This window comes from Mycetomoellerius zeteki, unplaced genomic scaffold (genome assembly GCF_001594055.1).
Source record: "Mycetomoellerius zeteki isolate Tzet28-1 unplaced genomic scaffold, Tzet1.0 scaffold471, whole genome shotgun sequence".
NCBI classification, from domain to species: Eukaryota; Metazoa; Arthropoda; class Insecta; order Hymenoptera; family Formicidae; genus Mycetomoellerius; species Mycetomoellerius zeteki.
In genome coordinates, this window is record NW_017257470.1 from 974085 (window position 1) to 993555 (window position 19471).

Genomic DNA, 19471 nt, shown 5'->3' on the forward strand with positions numbered 1-19471 from the left:
TAAATACATAATTCTTTGTGAATTTATAACATTCTGATTCTACATATTGCATGACCGAATATAGGATTCCTTTATTTAATTAAATTTATTCTCATCAGTCCAATATTCGTTTCATATTGCTTAAATCATATTTCAATAAATATGTATAATAATAAATAATCAACTATACATTATAAAAGTAAAAATTAACCTCTTTTCTGGACAAGCCGATAAAGCAAATGCAAACTACGGTGTTAGCTGATCTCTTACGGAACACAGCTATTAGTTACAGCGCTACCAACCTTGTTGGTCTAAAAAGAAAATTTTCGACACAGCTATCGGAACACAACTTATATCAATAGCAGCGAGCGCTCATTCAACTGTTGAGTCAGTTGAATGCGCCTATTGGGTGAGTTCGACAACCACTCACTCAGCTGAGCGCTCAATGAGCTCTTTTATTTGATTGGTCTATATTTTAGGATCTAACGGAATATGCCGATTTGATGTAAGAGCTTACTAAGCGCTCAATGAGCGGTTGTAGTACTGAATGCACCCATTGTATTTGTTTGGTCTATATTTTTAGATCTAACGGAATATGCCAATCAAATGCACCCAGTGAACGGTTGTCGTTCTGAATGCATCCACTGAATCTAGCATATATGTACACGAACATGAGTTAATGCTAAGGCTGGAATCAGACTATGCATTGAAGATTGAGATTGAAGATTGAAAAATTCAAATTTGACCAATCGAAATGAAAGGAGCTAAAATTTCTTTGTCCTTATTGGTCAAATTTCAATCTTCAATCTTCAACCTCAATCTTCAATGCGTAGTCTGATTCCGGCCTTAGTACAATCCTATATATAAAGAGAAGCGACATCGAACTCCCACCATCAGATCGGATCCCTACCATCACTCCCTACGCCGCCATGTTTCGACCACTCCAGTGTCGTAAACATAAACATACTCCAACCACCAACATTGTACTCCGTTGACTCCGTTAGCGGAGTGAGCTCTAAAGTATTTCATTACTTTAGATCTACAATAGATATTTTAAGCTTTAAGCCGTAAAAAATTGACCAACTTTTATTACTTAAGGCTTATATAACGCATTAAATAGTGCAAACAACGTGGTCGACGGCCACGTGTATCAGCTGTGTAAACAGCTGCGGTCACAATATGGCTGCTTCACTTAGGAGAGGATACTCAATCAGAATACATATCAGACTGCCAATCAGAAACTCGAACGTCAATGTCGCTTCTCTTTATATATAGGATTCTAATGCTAAGGTTAGCTGATAATACTGGGTCGCTACCCCGCGGCGAAGCGCAATGCGGGAATTTTTAAAAATCATTCTTTTGCAGAAAATAAAATGTACTTTTTCTTTAAGAAATCTTTAATTTTCACTATTTCTATCACCTATTCATTGTTTTATCAATATAAAAAAATAATGCATATTCTATCCGATGAGAAAAAATTATTGGTTCGCGCATATATAGGCAGCATAATGGGAAGAGCATAGAGTGCCGGCATCATCGATAATGTCAAAATGATATTAAAATGAATCGTAAATGATATTTTGGAGTCATTTTGACATCATTTTGGTATTATAATGTCTGGTTCTATTTGGGTGTACGAGCAGTGAAGAAGGGGGCTTTCCAACACGGAAAAACAAATATTACTTTGTGCTGTTTCCATAACATGACTATTTCTACGTCGTAAAATAATCTAAGTAAGTGACAAATTGTAATTCTTTTTCTCTCCTTTGTTGTTGCAGGAGTGATGTCTTCTTGGAACCGTATCTGCAACAGCATGAGACTGTTCAAGTGATTTCACCGAGCACTCCACCGTCAAATTCGCTGCAGCATCAACCGATGCAGCTACATCATGTACAGGTGAGTTGTTAGGCACGAAAGACAATATAAAGTATTCTAATGTTTCCTTAATCGTAAGTTACATAATTACAAAAAGTATTAGACTTCTCCAAATATTTATATGGATGCAGTAAAAATTTTAAGAAAGAGTAAAATTTAATCTATTTTGGATACATAAATATACAATATGATCTAACAAAGAAAGAGACGCAACTGTCTCCCTTCGATTTTAATCAGTTGCGTCCCTTTCCTTGTAAGTATATATTTTTTTACTCTTTTTCGCAAAAAAGTGTTATAAAAATGGAAAATAAAGTGAATCAATGTTATTTTCATGTTACTTTCAAGATTATAAATTTATAAATATATTAACATATTTACTAACATGTAAACATATATAAACGATTATTTTATAAACAATTAACTTGTTTACTTATTTATCTTTATGATGTCTGGCAGATTAGAATTCATAGTTTGGAACAATAAAAGAGATTTACATATTTTGAGAAGGAGCGTTTATTTATTTCTACTGCCATGATGCATAACATACATGTATAAAACATAGCATATACATTCTAAAATGTGTACTATCTTAGTTAACCTATACGTCTCTCTCTCTCTCTCTCTCTCTCTCTCTCTCTCTCTCTCTCTCTCTCTTTCAATTTTATAACTTCTGAAGTTTATCAAAGTTAATTTTGGAACGCATCCTTGTTGATAATTTAGAATTAGAACAGAGCTGTCCAAGGTCGGTGTTTTTTGGCTTGAAATTGAAATGTGTCGGTATTCACGCCCATTACCGTTCATACTCCTCATTTCATTGCTGTTTTGTCGTAGCGCGCGATGCTCGGTCTCATGGACACTAGTTCGAAATCGTTAAAAGTTTTTGACCTGTGTCTTTCACTATGTTTAGAAGTATTGTTACTAATATTATAAGATACTATTATTTATAGTATATTTAATTATAAAAATATGAATAAAAAAATACTTTTTTAAACATAGTGAAAGACATAGGTTAAAAATTTTTAATGATTTCAAACTAGTGTCGTCCCTGAGACCAAGCGTCGCACGCTATGACAAAACAGCAATGAAGTAAAGGAGCAGAACGATAATAGGTGCGAATACCGACATGTTTCGATTTCAAGCTAAAAAAACACCGACCTTGGACAGCTCTGATTTAGAAGAACGAGAAAAAAAATTGATAATAAACAATTGAATGTGACTGCGATATTCAAAAGAGCGTTTAATATGAAATACGACGAATTTAATTTCTATTTCTTTTTCTTTAACAAATAGCATTTTTTAAATAGAAAATAATAAATAAAGAACATAAGTGAAAAAAATCTGTTTAAAAGGACATATTTTGTACAAAATTGTACAATCTTTTAACTTTAATATTTTTTTTATAAAGCTAAATGTTTATTCTGTTCTGACATATAATGATGTTATTATTTTATTTACATATATTATATTAATATAGTAACATTTTTTTATTAGAGCGAAGAATCGTTATCAGAAGAATCGGCTACTTCGGAAGTATCTTCAAGATCTATGGAAGATTCTGGCAGTGAAGTGGCTTGCGATATTTCCCTAATTGAAAGGCTTATACGCTCTCACCCAATCTGGTTTTTGCCGGATATCCAGAGAGCCGGGGCCTTTCATTTGTTACAGGGCAAAGAGGAAGGGGTAAGTGCAGGGCTTGATAGATCAGTGAACTTCTCTATTCTTATTATTATATATTGGAAGTTAATAAATTCTTATTCTTGACATTTATTCATTCTTAATTTTATTTTGATAATTATTTATGTACAAAAATAACGAGTGGCACCGATTTTACGATGTTAACCTCTTCGCAGTGTAGGAAAATGAGATTTCCGTACCACCGTTGCAATGTGTGTAAAAAAGTTCGTTAGATTTCTGTTATGATTTCAGTATTATAGTTTTTGAGGTCGCTGAATCCAATAATATCAGAACTACAAAGGGTATAAATCATCATCTATTCCTCGAATCCAATAAAAACTTTTTTATCAAAAGAAAGATTTAATTTCTGTATTGTAGACAAAAGAAATTGTTTCTCTAAAAATTTGCACATTTTATTTGTTTCAGGAAATTCTAGATTATCGTTGTTGTTCATTTTTCTCTTTGTCACGTTTACCATTACCTGATATGGCCGAGTTTTTAATTCATCGATTGATCACTCGCATTATACGCAAATGCAATTTTACGGAATAAAATTTATACATTTGCGCATAATGCGATTCATCAATCGATGAATTAAAAAACTCGCTCTATATACATAGCACGATACAGCGGGTTGTACTTAAAAGATTGATTTTTATCACATACCTGCTTTAAAAATATGATCTTATGCGCGTTACGACAATTTAGTAAAAATTGTCTCTGTCAAACCTCGTGCTTTATATAGAGAAGTTATGCAACGACGATCATAATAGCGACAATGGAGGGAGGGGGGGAGCGCTTTACTCGTAAATCCTAGCATGGCTCAGCATGGCTGAGTTCGGAAATATCATCCGAGTATCATCTTATCCTTATTTAACATTGGATGAACAACAAGGATAAAACGATACACGGAGGCACTTGGATGATGTTTTCGAACGCAACCCATGATAGAAACTGTGGAAAGACGCAAAGTGAGCTATTGTGCATAATAGCAGCAAAGGAACGCAAATGCAATTTTACGGAATAAAATTTATACATTTGCGCATAATGCGATTCATCAATCGATGAATTAAAAAACTCGCTCTATATACATAGCACGATACAGCGGGTTGTACTTAAAAGATTGATTTTTATCACATACCTGCTTTAAAAATATGATCTTATGCGCGTTACGACAATTTAGTAAAAATTGTCTCTGTCAAACCTCGTGCTTTATATAGAGAAGTTATGCAACGACGATCATAATAGCGACAATGGAGGGAGGGGGGGAGCGCTTTACTCGTAAATCCTAGCATGGCTCAGCATGGCTGAGTTCGGAAATATCATCCGAGTATCATCTTATCCTTATTTAACATTGGATGAACAACAAGGATAAAACGATACACGGAGGCACTTGGATGATGTTTTCGAACGCAACCCATGATAGAAACTGTGGAAAGACTGTGAGCTATTGTGCATAATAGCAGCAAAGGATAGGGGATATAACTTACCAACCAATCACGGGAGGCCTATATGCGCGCGGAATTCAAACTTTAAAAATTTAGGTGGATCACTTAATAAATAATGTTCCATATTAGAGAAATGAAAGGAATAGAGATTAAACGCTTAATTTTTATTAACGTTTAATTTCTATTTCTATACTTTTCTATAACTTTTAGTATTTAATATTTACTTCTATTCCTAGTACTTCTGTTGTGTGTAAGGCTTAAATCATTGTTTATTTAAACATTTTTTTGTTGCAGAATTTTGTGGTGAGACAATCAAGCCAAGGCAATACAATGGCTCTCTCAGTAAGATTACCTGTTGGAAAAGGACCCTATGTTGAGCATTACCTGATCCAGGCCAACAAGGGCAAACTAAGTTTGGAAACGAGCGAGAATAGATTTGAAAATATCCCCTCGCTGATTGCTCACTATTCCCAATGTTGGTAAGTGCTTTCTTTTCTCTTTTTTTTTATTTATATATGGATTTCTACCCCAGAAATAACAAATAGACATGTTTATGTGATAAATTATCACCTTTTTCATCTTTATAATCTCACATCTATAAAATTCATTCATCACAAATCGTGATTTTAATTATATTTTATTAAAAAGTAATAAAAGGTACCGCTATTGAATTCTTACTAAGTTATGTTTATCATGTTGATAAACATTAAAATGATTTTAAATGATTCATGAGATCGTTATATATAATGTTTGTGTAATATTATTAACTTAAATAATAATAATAAATAATAACTTGAATTCACACAATAGTCAAAAAACAAAGGCTAAACGGTCAAACTTGGATCTTTAGTGCTAAAACAATTCCGTGTGTACTCATATACCACAAATTCAATTCTGTTAAATTTGAATTTATCTATATTTACTGTTTGACAAGCAGTGATGAATTGCCAGTGCAATTGACTTTACCGAGAGCAATGCGAGAGGCAAAAAATAGACAACAATTATCATCGCTGGCATTGCTAGGCCAAGAATTTTGGCGATATCCAATGGCGAATCCGAAGCAACCAGAAAGCAGTAGCAGCAATACGTCTAGTCTTTGTAGTTTTCATGGGGGTGAGTTTTTTCTAATAATAATTCACATAAATAATTTTAAAATAAGTGAGACATAATAAATATTCTTTAAAAGAGAAAATTCAAAAATAAAATTAAAATAATTTTCCAATATAAAAAGCGATTTTTTTAATAATTACAAGTTTTATTGTAAATTAAATATTTGCTGTTTTTGTTTATTGATTAAATGCGTGTTAAAGATTTATATTACTCCCAAATAGCTTCCAAAGCTAAAAATTATAAACAGAAATATTTATAACATAATATCTTTTTCTGCAGATAACAATGGCCATATTAACAAGAATAATAACGTGAATACGCCGGAAAGTATAGTGCTTAATCTGGCCCCAATATTGTTCCACAATATACGTAAGATATTGACATTCTATTTTTTTCTATTTTTACAACACGTTTTTTTGAATCCATTATATAGTGATTATTATCAAGTTTTATTTTTTAATTGAAATTTGATGATTTTATTTTTTATTAATTTAATCTAAGACATTTTTTACTTTAATTGTTTTTTTTTTTATATAAAATTTTGATTCTGTGTTCTAATTCCACATTTAGTAAGTATGTATATGTGTATCTACTTATGTATGTATGAATAATATTTTAATACTTTTAAATATATTTTGCACTGTATACACATATATATACAATTTTATATTTTTTAAAAAGTAAATATAATATGTTAAACGTAACACAATCACATTTGTGTGTATATAAATATGCATATTGGATGTGGATAAATTATTTTTTGAACTACAATATGTTAAAGATTAAACAATATATATAGAATAGATTTGAAAATCCTGTCTGTAAGATAATGTCATAAAGAAATGATAATATGATAAAGAAATCAATAATTTAGTATATACTATAAAAATGAATAATTTAGTATATACTATAAAAATAAATTATACAGGTAGTATAATGATGAAGTAATAAATAATTAAGTTTAAAGGAAAGCAATAATCGACATTGGTTATGATATTTAATATAAATTCTTCTTACTATCATCTTCGATTTATATTTTTTTTTGAAGTTATCATAGTTCTTAAAAGTCAAAGACAAGACAAATTTCTCTAAAAAAAATCCTAAAATAGTTTCAATCTAATCTATTTAATCAATTTTTACATGTAGATACCCCTTCTCCGACAAATACTGTCAATGCGATCACTTCAAAATTTGTATCATCGTTGCCACGTCAGCCGCGTCCAACTCCGCCGAACACTCTCGATCTAACAACCTTCAATGAACCTTTGAATAATACCAAAAGGGACCGAATTTTGTTATCAGATGACAAACTATCTCACAAATTGATCTCGCCAAATCTTGTGCAAAGTGTGCGTTGTCCTTCGCCGGTGATTTATAATGTGGAAAATAATATTCTGAATCCTAGACAGGACACTAGGAATTTTGACAATCTAAAAAACAGTCTGGATACACCAAAATTGACAACGGTTGAATTTACTAAGAGTGCAAGGAAGTTCACATCCATTTCGACTTTTCATCAAAATAACCTATCGTGCCTCACATCACCAGAATTAGCGGATAATAGGAATATCATTACTGAGAATCAAGGAGCTAGGCAAAATATGAAGACACCGCCACCGCCTCCACCAAGATGGGCCAAATCTGGCATTAGTCAGAATCAGAATAACTTTACTGTAACTACGACGGTGACATTCAATATAAACCAAGGCAGCGGTTTGAACACTTCACAGGTAAATTTTAAAAAGCGCATTTTTCTATAAAATTTTATAATTATTAAAATCGTTTTTAACAAGTTTTTAATTTAATAACACACCGTTTCTCATTTAAAAAAAAATTAATTATAATATAATAACGAATAAGTGAAGGTCATATTCAGTCAAGATCAGTCTTAGTACCTAATGATGTTGCGTGAATGTTTACAATTTTCAGTTCAAACAAATTGCGTGCCAATTATTTGTCTTGAAACACAGACTTAAATTGAACTCGCCTTGACCGAATATGATTTTCTTCGCTCATTTTGTTGAATTTTTTGGTCCACTTTTACTTAATATTGTTTACGTCATCTAAAACAGATATTTTTCCTATATATACTGATTTATTATGATTAATTGAGTTATTAATCACAATAACTGAGTTATTATGATTAATATCACTACATGCCTCGATGATCAAATCAGTAAAACGCCCTTATGAAATTCGGAAAATTCAGGTTCGAATTCCGGCTGAGGTGATATTTTTTGTAATAAATTATTTATAGTGTTTTGAAGATGTTTATTATTAGGCCCTAAGATTTGCTTTAATATGGCCTTTTTCACTCAGTTGGTGAACTTCTCGGACCATTTTCACTTAATTTAGTATAATAAATTTTTTTATAATATGCTTATTTTTTATGTCGACGTGTTTTCATTCTATCTCATACCTTCTATTTAATTTTAAACTTTTAACGTAATTAATTGTATCTAATTTTACAGACATATTGCATTATAATAAATACACATATTTTATGTGTATTTATTATAATGCAATATGTCTTATATTGATTATTGTTATTGCTATATAAATTAAGGTAATTAATAACTAAAGAATAAATCATTTATCTATACTACATTGAAATAGTCGCAACCATTTCATCTCTCTTTCTCTCTGTCTCTTTCTCTGTTTGTCAACAGCAAAACACACCGTCGGATCCGAACACGTCACTATTGAGTCCTCAATCTGATAAATCTCTCAATTCCAATTTTTCCATTAAATCGCCTCTTTCGCCTATTACTCCAGTTTTATCTCCTACTTCGAAGCTGATACCAAAAACACCCAATGTGCTCTCTCCAATTACTCCTTCTAGCACCAGCAAATTAAAAAAACGACGAGATCGCGAGAACCGGAAAAACTCTCAACACTATCAGGAATCGGACATCTTGAACTCATATTACTGCAGTTCACCGGCCGATAAGATTTCCGATTATGAAGACATCTGGAACACAACTGATCAATCAACACAGTCGACCTGGAATGATAAATTGAAAAATACCAGTGTCGCCTGCATTTCGAATTGTGTGAGAAATTCAAATGACGGTTTGATGAGTCCCAAAGAATCCGAAAGTCTTACCATTGAAAAGTTTCCAGTACAAGAACAAATGGTTTTAAAGAATGACGGATTTATCCTAAAAAACGATAAAATGGGATATAAAGAAAAGACGAATTCAGAATTTAGTAGTTTTAAACCTATTCCGGAGATGAAGAGTCCTGAACAGAACTCGCCAGAAGAGACTAATATAGGAAAACAACCTGATCTGCTATCTAGAGTTTGTAAGAGTCTATTAGATTGTTATATAAAAGATATATATAAAACAGCTTAATATTAAAATTAATTCAAAGAAAAAATTTTTTATAATTATATAAAAAAAAAGACCATGTAAAATAGAACAAATTTTGGGAAACTCATAGAATTTGACTCAACTTGGCACAAAAGTTGCTTAGAGGGTCTCAATGATACTTATGGTAACACTAAATTATTATGCCAAATGTATCCTTGGTACCAAATTAATCATAGTGGGCATATGATATGTCCACTAAAAATTAACCAAAGAAGGCAAGTGGGCTTTGGAACCGTGATGTCTTGGCAGAGGAAGTCGAGTGAGACAATAGAGTGCTTAGTTCTCTTCGGAATGACTCCTCCCTGGACTACCAAATTATGAGGGCGCAAAAAAAGCCAATTATGACGAGTTGTTGAGTCGACGACGAATCCCTAGATATCTTTCTAGTACAAATATAATCTCAAATCTAGAGAAGGAGAAATGTTTGTGGCACTTAATCAACGTTCCATATTCGTGTTTTAGCCTTGCTTGCCTAATATGCTTTTTAAAATGTTAACATACTGTGTCTGGCTTACGTTTAGCAGATCTACTTCAGACACATTTTATCTCTTTGTGAGCCATCTCCAACACTTCTATAGCTTCCACAGGTTTCTATTACGCCCTAAGGGCCTCTCGGACGGCAACGCTCACTTTAGGTAATTTGGTACCAATGATACATTTGGCATAAATTTTGATGTTATCATGAATATGTAGACACTAATAAGAAAAGTTTGTGCCAAGTTTCAGCCAAATCCTTAAGAGTTTTCCAAAAATTTTGCATATCTTTTATCAATTACATTAATAAGATTTTAATATTTATAAGGATTATTAAAGCAAATATAATATTTATTTTTATTTATTGTTTTATTGCTTTTAAATTTTGTTTAATGATAAGGATATTATGTAGGAAAATATTATATTAAAATTATTAAATGTTCCTTTTTTTCAATTACCGAAACTTTTAATATTAAAAATTGTTTCTTTAAAGTTTTTAAAAAATTTGAGATTAAAAATCTTTTTTGCAGGCAGTGCCAACTCATTGAATAGTCCCAGTATGGTATCACCTCCAAGAAACAAATTGGGCCTTGTTTTAGCAAAGTCAGAGAGCAATAGTCCTCAAACCCCCGAATCTAAACAGAGCAGTCCTTTCTATGCGGAACCAGCTGATACCATTGTTCAAAATGTCATTATAATTCCGAGAAGACGACCAATCAAAAATAATTCGGTGATAAACAATTATCGACATAGCGAACCAAGTTGGTTACAAATTCCGACAGAAAATAATGCTAATCAATTGCATCCTATTAATTGCTGGGAGGAGCCATCCGAAGAGATAGAAGACAAGACGCCATTAATATCGTCGTCAGTCGATAACCTAGCGAACAGATTGGCTCAAACTAAGGAGACAAAAAAGATTCCCCGAGCGAAGCCTATTCAACCACCAAAGATCAGGACCAAGGTGTTTAATGACACTTCTTGGGCGATAGATTCTAGCTGGGAATTTATCGGTATGTTTTAATAGAATGTTCTATTATAGTTCTACCAGAGAAAGTTTATTTTTAAATTGCGTCAAAGTGCTACCTTCTCGGTGTTAATTTTTACATAATATTGTATTACTTTATATGACATATTTATCTTGTGCTAAATTAACATAAAAATTTGGATGCATCGTTTAGGATACGTAGAATGTGTTAAATTAAATTTAACATAAATTTTTGAATCGTATATTAAAATATTATAACTATATAAAATATGACCCATTATTTCCCCTCCCCCCTTTCCAAGAAATTCTATAACTTAACGAAACTCTTTTACAGTACCACCACGAGTGCAAGTGCTTTCAAAAAATCGTGACCAGCTAAATGCGACTGGGGCATCTATTAGAACTTACGCTCTTCAACTTGCAGCAGATAAGACTACAACTTTTTCGCAAAATATCGACAACTTCATTCAATGCACGCAAGAGAGCAAGGAAGCGATTCCGCATGTGGTAATGCGCAATATGCGCCAGTTTATGTCGGGTATGAAGAATTATCTGGTAAAACATGGCGAACGCGAATTCGAGAAGGAAGTGGAAAAAGAGCGACTGAAATTACGACCGAACGAATTTTTGAATCTTGATGCGATTCTCGAGGATGTGATGATGGGTCTGGTGGTGCGACCCCTTCGAGAACATGTGTGCCGACTGTTTAATGAACATTTTTTCGCCACTGGGGCGTTGCAAACCCTAGCAGAAAACATTCAGCATGCCCAGGGCAAGACCATTCATGATCTTGGTGTTCAGGTGAGTAAATTTTTCCAAATATAGATTATATACAATACATTTATATCAAGAAATATTGAGAACTTTAGAAAGCACCAAAATAGCTTCATGAAATTCATAAAATTTATATTATATTATGAAAAAGAACGATTGAACTTATTAAATTTCAAATGTTTTGCGTATATAGTCGAAGATCATACCCCCTTCTGAAGAGAATCTGGAGCGAATTCTCAAATGCATCGAGCGATTGCAGAGAGCCGATTCTCCACTTGACAAACTAGAGCATTTATTGGCAGCCATCTCAGCTATTTTCAACTCCGTAAGTTTTTCTATAATTTTCTTCAACCGTGTTATTGTTTGTAGAAACGTAATCATAACGATATTTTCAAAAATATTTTTAATACTTGTCAATCTTTTTGTTTCCTTTATCTTATTGTTATTTTTATACAAATTACTGAATATGTTATATATTGTACTATGTACAAATATGAATATACTTATAATGTATTATGCATTATGTATTACATGATAAAGCGTAATACTTGAAATTTCCATATCAACTGATTTACTGGCTTTTACTGGTAAGAGATACGAAACGCAACATTAGTAACTTCTATAATGCTTTATACGGGGTCTACAATAGAAGTCGTAGCAGTCGTAGGGTCTTAAGTCGTAGAAAATTGACTAATCACAGTGAATATGAGAAGAATAATCAACTGTGATTGGTCAATTTTTTACGACTTAAGACCCTACGACTGCTACGACTTCTATTGTAGACCCTGCATTACTTCTTTTACTGGCAGTAGCCGAATCTTATTTTTGAACGCATTATAAGAAACGGTAAAAAAATCTGAATTTAAACAATTTCTTTTTGCTTTCGGTATAAATTCCATAGACACGTATTATTGTGTATACTTTAATCCCGGAAAAGGATTTTCAAATCTGTAAAAGAAGAAAAAAGTAATTGCGACATAAAGTTATAAACGTTCAGTCGTAAAACAGACGACTATAGATTTGCTTAATTATAATTTCGTAGGTGAAGGAAGCTAACTTGGGCAAACATATTAGACTGAGCGCCGACGATCTTCTACCGTTGGTAATCTGGATTTTAGTACGGGGAAAGGTTGTGGACGCGGAGGTCGAAGCTGAGTACATGTGGGGTTTGCTACATGCTTCTCTTTTGAGTGGCGAAGGCGGCTATTACCTGACAACATTATCGAGTGCAGTGCACGTTTTAAAGACCTTTAAATCCAATCAGAGCACCACGTCTCCATTAAACGTAAGTAATAAATATTGCTAATTGTATATCTCTTATGAATCGGATTAAGTTAATATAGATAACAAATAATTATTATAATATCTATTTAAATGTAAAGTCAAGTAAGAGCAATTGATCTCATATCATTGCTTTAAAATAAAATGTTTTATATGATTTCAAAGATTGGATAACATGTAATATGCGATTGAAACTTATTTCTTCGTAAGAACATATCAAAAAACAGCAAGTGTAAGTTGAGACAAATATTGAAAATTGAAGCAATGTAATTTACTCATAAATCATTATTTCGGACTTGAGTTCCTAAACAGAAAATTTCATGCTGGAAGCAGCTATATTTTTAAATAAATATAATATGACAATTATTATATTTGTACTATATCTTGAAAATTTAGTGAAAAATATAAGAACGTTGTTTGTATCGAATATTCTTATTTCCTCTACAAAAAATCATCAAATTTTATTAAAATTGGTAAAGGATATTTTTGTACCTTTTCTTGTTAGTGCTAAAATACTATTTTTAATTACTATACAAATAAAATTGAGTTTTTTTAGAAAATTTATGAAAGTATCAAATTCAATTCGATATTTTTATGGGGATATCATTTTTTTTAGGGATGTGGAACGCCGGATTGTTCATCTGTATTGCGGATTTTAGTACCAGATGAATTGCACGGTTCCTTAAATACTAGAACACTCCCAGTGAGACCCAACATGAATACTAAAGAAATTTGCCGTATTCTTGCGCATAAGATTAGATGCACAAATCCTCAGGATTATGGGCTTTTTAAGCTGGTACAAGGAGAAGGTAAGTGCATTTAATATAGAAATTAATTTAATATGAGAGATATTACATCATAGATCACATATATGGTTCAACTTAACATCTGGAAAGTAATGACGGAACTGTTTGTATTACTTTCATAGAGAGAATCAAGCTTTGACATTATTAAACTTTTAATATGTTACACTATTCTTCTTCCACTAATTCACAATAGAGAAACTGTTGTCAGTGCGCAATAGTTTGCAAGAAATCGTTATTTAAAATTTTTATGTGCTTTATGTACTCAGATTGTAAAATTGAGTTGCAAGCAATAAGCATGGCCGAACAGGTTAAACTTACAGAATACTGAAGGTTTCGGATCGAACGCTGTTTTTCCAACTTTTTTTTCGCATTTGTTAAAATTTGCAAGTGAAAAAGAGTTATTAAACTTGTTATAATTGTTAAAATTATTTGCGATTCTTTTAGAACTATAAGAAAAATACTGATACATTTTTAAATAAAAAAGCCAAGTGAACATTTGTGTATATCTTTATATTTAATGATAAAATTTTTTCTTATTGTTATTGGTGTTCAAAACAAATAATTTTAATAATTATAAGCAGTTTAATGATTCTTTTTGGTTTGATCAATTCATCAATTAATAAAATTTATTTATCTATTTAATACATATTTATTAGTTTATATTTACTTAATTCCAAATTTAAAAAAATGTTCAGAAAGGAAGAAAGCAGGCCTCCCGAAATCTTCTATCCTATTATCTAACCTGCTCATAAGTCGATATTCATAGTCTATAATTATTTCAAGATGTATCATCTTAATTAATATCTTAAAATACTAATGGACTATTCTACGTGAAACGGATCAGTCATTTCTCAGAAATTTTAAAAATTTTGCACATCGGTAGTGTTCTGGAAAATAGAATTTTGTGCTAAAGGATTTTTGCAATGAAAAAGTTAATTGAGATAATTAAAAATTTGACTCTTCTTTTTGTATAAAAATTCATAACTCTGTTAATAATGCTAGCTCCTTTTGTAATTCTTTTTTTTTTAATTTATGCGGAAAAATATGAACATTGCAAAAAAGTTTTGTTTTCTAATGTGTATATTGTTTAACAATAAACATATCGTAATATTACACAACTAGATTATACCTTATATGGTATACTTAGTTTGTGAAAATCTGACCTGTTCGTCAGACCATAAGATTACATAAATAGTTATAATGATGGTTATATTTTATTATAATCGCATTTATATATTGTACGTAAAAGTGTATAACACATTTTATGTTTACGCCATAGCACGATCAGCGATTCAGACATCGAGCCTTTAGTGGTAGACCGAGGGGGGGAGGGTAGTTAGCGTTGCCTAAAAAATTAGCCTGAAGTCCAAACTCATGGGCGCGACTTTTGACATGTGCGTTATATATCATTTGGAAAATAACTTATAGATTATAGTGACTTCTAGATTATAGTGACTTCTAGCATTGTCGCGTTTGACGTGTTTGCAGTTGAATTTATCCGACTGCAAAAATGTTATTGCGTTTGTATTCAAAATATAGTGCGCAAGTAACCGGTCACGTACGTATGTACTTATATCCTGATTACAAAAATTCACTATTATTAATCTTGAATACTTTTTTTATAACATTATAATTTAATTATTCTTACAAATTATAATTAAATTATAATATGTATTTATTTAAAAGCATTTGAGATTAATAATAATATAAAAGAGATTAATAAATAATAGAAAAAAATAGCTTTGTATAAATCCGATCACTGGAACGTTTACCTTAATTGAAATGGAAAGAGAAGTCGAGATTAAGTAAAAAGATAATTTAAAGTAAAAAGTAAAGTGAAAAATGGATATATAAATATTATAAAATGTAGTATGTATGTACAGTGTGCATGTCTAAGGAAGTAAAAGTTATTATTAATGCGGATATTTATACAAAAATGCTTGACTGAATATTTTACATAGATCAATCATATTATTTGCATAAACTTTACATATTCTATGTAATTTTCAAGTAGGTATATAGTAGAACTATATCAGGATTATAATACTGATCACCCAGTGAGAAATGACAATGGAATCGACATCGAATCGATGTCGACTCGACGTCAAAATCATCAAATTGACGTCCTTTAATTTAAAAAGAAAAAAAACGAGTGGCTGTGATTTTTTTTCGCAAAGTTGCAGCACTTTAAAGTAGTCCTCGCATTTTTGACATTTATTATCGACATTATCTGCATTACCGAATATGCACCACGGCGAGATTGCTAGATAGATTTTGCACATCGTGTTTCTGCGTATATGTAAATTTCAGTAACGCGTGTTAAGGTATTTGGCAAGATAGCCTGTCAATCTCAGACTTATCACAAGCTCTAGTACAAATCTAGAATGACATTCCGCAGGAAGAAATTCGGCTGATTACTAATCACTGATTATGCATGTTAATTTAAATGAAGTTAATTTAAATGAAGTGCATATTATCTGTATTTATTTTGCATATCGTGCATATATGCTGCATAAATAATGCATATTTTTTGTACATGCATTTTGCATATCTCGATATGCATCTATTAAATAATTTAAAATTGTTAATTCAGTTAAAGATTTTTTGTTATTATTACCTAAATCCAAATAAATGTTACTGCATAAAAATCCGCAGTTTAGTTATTAATTGTATCTTCAAGTTCTTCAAGAATTATACTCTCTCTCTAACACATTGCATACTTTAAAAACATTATTGTTATCACTTGAAATTTCTTGTAAATGGTGTTAAGTATAACTTATGAGAACAAATAATGAACAGTTTGGAGGTTGTTCATACTTATTCCTATTTAGAAAGATAGATAATATTTTGCGACAAGAATCGATATTTCTACTTGTTTGTCAGTGTAGTATTCCGCATTGTTATTATTTATATTGTATTGAGAGTAAAAATATTGATTCTTGTCGAAAAAATACTAATATTGTTCACAAAATATCTACCCAGCAAACACAAATATACAACCATATAATGGAATATAACAGATAATATAACGGTGTGCGTAACATTCTACGTCCATGTTACTTGAATTTCCCATTGCAGCTATATTAGTAACATGTAACTTAAGATGTTATATAATAGTTGTATAACAGTTTTATAATGTGTTGCGTTATTATTATAAAACTACAATGTGACTATTATGTTGCTGTACATTAAGTCTAGTGTTAGGGGCTCATAGCAGATTTTGTGGGCATCATTCAGCTAACATTACTATCAACAGTTACGAACTTTTACACAAAATAGTAATCAAATTTGTAATTATTTATATCTTGATTAATTTTATAATAAAAAAATCCTTTGTCACAAAATTCTAACTCCCAGAGCACTATTGAGAAGTGCAAAATTAAAAAAAATTTAAGAAATTACTGATCCGCGGAATAACCCTAATTAAGTGTATTTAATACTGAAGACTGTACTTAATACAATCTTAAATATAAGAACATTGACTGTGAACACCGGCTAAAATATCTAGATTATTGATATCCTATCGCACATCACAATATTCTAGTCAATTAAATACCGTCATGTTCAAGGGAAAATTATTGCGCATTTACGTTACCTGTGTTATATATATATATATATAAGAGCCAATTAAAAATGAAAACCTCATATTTTCGTTTCTAACTAGCTCTTGGCGATATTTAATTACAGAAGAGTATATTTTGATGTGGGATAGAACATCAGCAATCTAGATATCTAAGGTTGGTATTCATAGTCCATTCTTATTTCCACCACTTTAAATAATGTCTTAAGATTCTAATACGGTTCTGTGTGGTTTATGGTGTCTTAAAGCCTATTCTACAATGTGCTTTTTGTTTTCTGTTTTTTTGCTTTTTGCTATTTTTTACATTTTGTCTTTTTGCTTCTCATCCGGTTTTTTGTTTTATGTTGCCCGAGATAAAAGTTAATGAATTTCGGAAGAAACAGAAGACACGTAACAAGAAATACAATTGTCGATAAAACGATTATGCAAAGGGGGAAAAAGCAAGAGGTAAAAAGCAAGAAACAGGAAACAAAGAGCACATTGTAGAATAAGCTTAAGATTGTACTTAAGACGGCTTTAATATAGGTAAATATCGACAACGAACATCGTCGTCTATGAGCAGGTATATAGACAAACGGCTAAATTGCTGGAGGCCTTGAATTTCAACTCTGTCTTTTTAATTTTTTTTTCTATATATTTAAAAATTTACAATCAAATGAATGTAAGTTAATAAATAGGTAATGAATAAATAAATAAATTTTATTAACTTATAAATGTGTATTAGGATCACTGAAAATTTCATATAGAAGTTGAACCATGTATAAAATTGATTACATTTTTCGTTTAATATAAAACATAAAAAAGACTTTTTTGAGCAATAGTAAAATTTATAAATAATGAAATAAGTAAATAAACATTCTTATCTTATTTTAACTATTGATAATAGTTTTTACTTACATATATATTACATATATCTTTAGTTAGTACTTACATATATCTTGCAATTAGCGAAAATGTACATTTGATCTTGTTTGTTACATGTTTATTTTTATCATTCTTCTTACATTGTTAACATAAAGATAATTATTGCATTAATTATTGATAATACTTGTCAACTAGTCATTAATAATGATGAATTAATTCTATAATATTTTGCATATTGTTATTTTTAAATTATAAAATATACCTAATTAATTTGTAATAATTTACTTTTTACCGGAAATTGTTTTAGAAACGTTGCTTGGAGATCATGAATGCCCACAGGAACTCTCTCACTGCCTTTTTGCCTATAAGCGAATCGATGCCAAGATAGCATGGCCCAAGACCAGCTCTTAAGCGTATTCTACTAATTTAAAATTCATTTTTAGATATCTTTGTCGTAAGCCAATATTTTTCAAGATATAAACATTATACGTTTTGGAAACAGAAATTTATTGAAAAAATTCTATATTTTTTCTGCAAAAATATCTCTTTCAAAATTTTGGATATTGAGTCATTTAATACAATTTAATTATTCAAGAATTTTTGATGGAACCATTTCGGTAGAAATTCTCTTAGCATTGAATGAAATGGTCATCAAGAAAAGAAAAGGAACAAAATAAATTTCGTCTAAATTTTTTAATTAGTTCAAATATATCTTAAACAATACGGTGTACAATTGTTGATTTTTTAAATATTTTAATCCTCAGTAGATAAATACAGTGTAATAACTTGAGTTATATATAGAACATTAAATAATAATAAAATATAATATAAAATTATATCTTTTTAAAAATTAAAATATACCTTTTTCATACTCTTTTACACGATAGAATAAAGTAATGATAAGTATAGTATAAGATTTTCTTATTATCTAATGTCTATATATATATACATATATATATATATATACATAATATAAGTAATGATGTATATCTTATTCTCTTCAAGTAAATTAATTTTTTTAATCTTATCATTTTTTAATCTTGATTCTTTTTAATGAAATCATGTAAACGTGTAAAAGTTAATAATAGAAATGAAGTATATAGATGTTTACGGTTTCTAACATCTTAAATTTAATTTTTTTATTTAATATATGTATTTAGCAAAATATTATAAAGATATGACACCTACTGAGGGTTAACATATTCATTTATATTAATTGAAAATATTGATGTCAGCTATAGCAT

General features: G+C 30.6%; 1 protein-coding gene across 2 annotated transcripts in view; it reads left to right on the forward strand.

Annotated features, from left to right (window-relative positions):
* The window catches only part of spri (Src homology 2 domain-containing protein sprint), a 30805-nt gene extending 12123 nt beyond the window's left edge, over positions 1 to 18682 (forward strand). For both annotated transcript variants that reach the window (XM_018455163.1, XM_018455162.1), the window contains exons 3-15: positions 1758 to 1875; positions 3346 to 3534; positions 5271 to 5455; positions 5914 to 6089; positions 6366 to 6455; positions 7233 to 7816; positions 8756 to 9392; positions 10465 to 10947; positions 11257 to 11723; positions 11890 to 12021; positions 12739 to 12981; positions 13594 to 13786; positions 18535 to 18682. In XM_018455163.1, coding sequence (XP_018310665.1) covers positions 1758 to 1875; positions 3346 to 3534; positions 5271 to 5455; positions 5914 to 6089; positions 6366 to 6455; positions 7233 to 7816; positions 8756 to 9392; positions 10465 to 10947; positions 11257 to 11723; positions 11890 to 12021; positions 12739 to 12981; positions 13594 to 13786; positions 18535 to 18638 — 3601 coding nt within the window. In that variant the 3' untranslated portion in view covers positions 18639 to 18682. The remainder of the gene's footprint in view (positions 1 to 1757; positions 1876 to 3345; positions 3535 to 5270; positions 5456 to 5913; positions 6090 to 6365; positions 6456 to 7232; positions 7817 to 8755; positions 9393 to 10464; positions 10948 to 11256; positions 11724 to 11889; positions 12022 to 12738; positions 12982 to 13593; positions 13787 to 18534) is intronic.
* The last annotated feature ends 789 nt before the right edge of the window (positions 18683 to 19471 follow it).